Source organism: Trypanosoma cruzi, genomic scaffold (genome assembly GCF_000209065.1).
Source record: "Trypanosoma cruzi strain CL Brener 1047053512983 genomic scaffold, whole genome shotgun sequence".
NCBI lineage: Eukaryota > Euglenozoa > Kinetoplastea > Trypanosomatida > Trypanosomatidae > Trypanosoma > Trypanosoma cruzi.
This window is the reverse complement of record NW_001849043.1, coordinates 1-2,923: the sequence shown is the minus strand read 5'-3', so window position 1 is coordinate 2,923 and position 2,923 is coordinate 1. Positions and strand designations below refer to the sequence as shown.

At 59.5% G+C, this 2,923-nt stretch overlaps 1 protein-coding gene across 1 annotated transcript, besides 1 other annotated feature; it reads left to right on the top strand.

Moving 5' to 3' along the window:
• Window positions 1-2,923, top strand: Tc00.1047053507215.9 (dispersed gene family protein 1 (DGF-1), putative; the record flags this gene model as incomplete). Its single annotated transcript, XM_797756.1, has 1 exon — window positions 1-2,923. A coding segment is annotated over one exon (2,923 nt), but the record flags the coding sequence as incomplete, so codon positions are not given.
• Window positions 1-2,923: a sequence feature (areas not merged during assembly with more than two copies in the genome that could not be assigned to a particular haplotype).

Below are 2,923 nucleotides of genomic sequence, written 5' to 3'. Positions count from 1 at the left end.
TGAGTGGCGTGACGCTGACGGAGTCCGTGACGGTTGGCGGTGGGCGGGCGACGGCGTGCTTCGACTCGGTGGTGTTCAGCGGGCCGATCACTGTGGCGGTGGACCTGCGCTTGATGGAAGCGTTCGCTGACGTGCTGAACGTGACGCTGCGCCACTGCGTGCTTGCGGCCGGCGCGCAGCTGCGGATTGGTGGCCTCAGCGAGAGCACGGCGCGCCTGATGCCCCGCGCTCTCGTCAACATGACGAACGTGACGTCGCTGGAGGGAACGGTCGTGCTGCATGGCGCGATGCCGCCGCACTCGAGTGTTCTGCTGGCGAACTCAACGCTGCGTGCGACAGTTGGCGGGTCGCAGTACGTGCCGACGACACCTGGCCATGCGGGATTGAGGTGTGGCCCCACGCTTGTCCTGGACGGCGTCCGGCTACTGTCGACGCGGTTTGTCATGACGCGGTCGAGTCTGGTGTGTGGCGGTGCCTCGTGCGCTACGATCCTCGTGGAGCGCGGCCTCGGCGTGAACCTGTCCAGCGTCTTCTACATGGACAACTGCGCTGTTATTTCGGAGACGTACGTGATGCACGGTCTTGCGTCAGACCTGCGTGTCAGCGGCGGCTCCGTGTTCTCCATACAGAACAGCTCATGGAGCGCGCTGAGCATCGAATACTACAAAGGTGCGTGTGTGTTTGAGGACGTTGCGGTGGATGGCGGCAGCGTGCTGCAGGTTGTGTCCGGCACGTTCCGTCTCGGCTTTGCCATGCTCATCACAAACGTGCTGACCGTGACTGGTGGCAGTTGGCTCGTGCACCGCGGCAACGAGTTCCGCACCGCCTACGTCGTGTACGTGGCCGACGAGAATGGCGTTGCGTTTTGCGATCGGAGTGTGTGGTCAATACTTCAGAACGACTTTAAGCATGGCTCGTACTCGTCATCCATTGTACTTATGACAAGCAAGTGGTTACCACCATCCGACTCGCGCCTGACCATCTACGGTGTGTGCAACGAGGCAAAAGGCTCTCATGTGACAGATTACGGAGAAGACCTCAATATTGGGACGCCCGTGACGGTGTTGGACTGTGGCGTGTGCACTGTGGACGCCGAGTGCTTTGCAGCGAGGACGAGCGGCATCAGCGGCTGTGAGTGCGTGTGCGCTGCTGGCGGCTACGGTGGCACGTGTCTGCCAGCTGCGGTTCCGGACGGCCTTGGACCGTTCCCGCTCTCAGATGCGAAGGACACGGAGGTCCGCTGCGTGCACGGTGGCAGCATCAGCTCCGTGGAATATCCTGATCCCGGTGTGCGTGGTCTGTGCTTTGTCAACGTGACTTTCACCGCCGCGATCGTGCTGGACCTCTCGCGTTTCGACGCACCGGAGCAGACACTCAACATCACGCTGCTGCAGTGCGTCCTCGTGGGCCTGTCGGTCAGGGGGAGTGGTGGGCGTGTGCACGTGAGCGTGACATCTTCGATGCTGGATTCTGGTGAGTTGGAGTTCAGGGGTTATTTTGGCACTGGATCCCAGATAATGGTGGCGGGCAGTGCGATTGTGTCGACGTTGAGCTACGCTATTGCCTTCTCGGATTTTTTTCTCGGTGCGACCTCGACGCTGTTGCTAATTGAAAACCGCATCGAGGGGAATAATAACGCAGTCTATATATCCGACACTGTTGTTGATGGTGGCGGAATCATTGTGAAGGGAAACACGCTGTTATCAACGGCGGATGAGGACGAAGTGCAGACGGCCGCTTTTGTTGGAAATATTGATGTGAAGAAGGGCGGCTACATTGACGTTGAGAACAACACGATGAGCGCGGCTAATGGCATTTATTTTTTTGGGGATACAAACGTGGGCTCCGCGGGGCTGCTGAGAGTGGCGGACTGCACTCTTTTTGGCAGAGCGGGGTCTTTTTTCCCCGCGCTGTTGTATTTGGAAGGCTCTGTGACACTTCAGGGTGGTGCGCAGTGGCGTGTGGAGGGCAACAGCGTGAGCGCAGCCTCCCTAATAACTATGGAAGATACCCTGCACGAAATTCTTTTGTCGGGCAGCGGCACTACTGTGGCGCTCGCACACAACCGTCAGGTGGACGGGAGCATTGTCTTTTGCAACCTTTTTGCATCGAGCATTGTCGTGAAGCCGCCTGCGCGGTTGGTCGTTGGGTGCAACCCGCAGGGCGATGAGGAGGTGTTGTACGACGATGTGTTTCCGGAGGAAGTGGTGCTGTTCAGGTGTGGCACATGCAACGACGACGCGGCGTGCTACATGCCCGGCACGGAGTCGGTGGACCGCGGCTCGTGCTCGTGCAGCTGCAAGGACGGATGGCATGGCGCGTCGTGTCTTCCCTTCGAGGTGCCCGACACGGTTGTGCCGCCCTTGCCGGAGAGAGCCGTCGACGGCGACACGAGCTGCGTAGTGAGCCAGACGCTGACGAGCCTTACGCTGAACATGTGGAAGACGCACCACTGCTACGTGGGCGTGACATTCAGCGGCGTGGGTGCTGTGCTGACGTTTTTTTTTGACAGTATGCCGCTGCATCTCCCCATTAACATCACGATCACTGGGTGCACATTTCTTGAGGGTGCCGCGCTGCAGTTTGTTGGGGGTGCTGAGGCGGCCGAGTCAGCCGGCGTCCTGATCCGTGTGAGCCTGACGGTGATGCGGTCCTCCGTTGTTGCTTTTGCACTTGCCTTCCCGCAGCTCTGCGACATCGCCGTCACGGAGGTTGACGTGGTGCAGTCTTCCGCGGTCCATTTGCCGGACACCGTGAACAACATGTGTAGCGTATTGTTGCTGCACGACGTTGTGTTGACTGCTTCTTCGCTGTTGGTCAGCAACGTCAGGGCGCATGCCTTGAGGTACGGTGGTTTTGGTTTGTACTCGTTCGGTACGCTGACGCTGGTGGGTGGCAGCTCGCTTTACGCGCGGTACTGCAG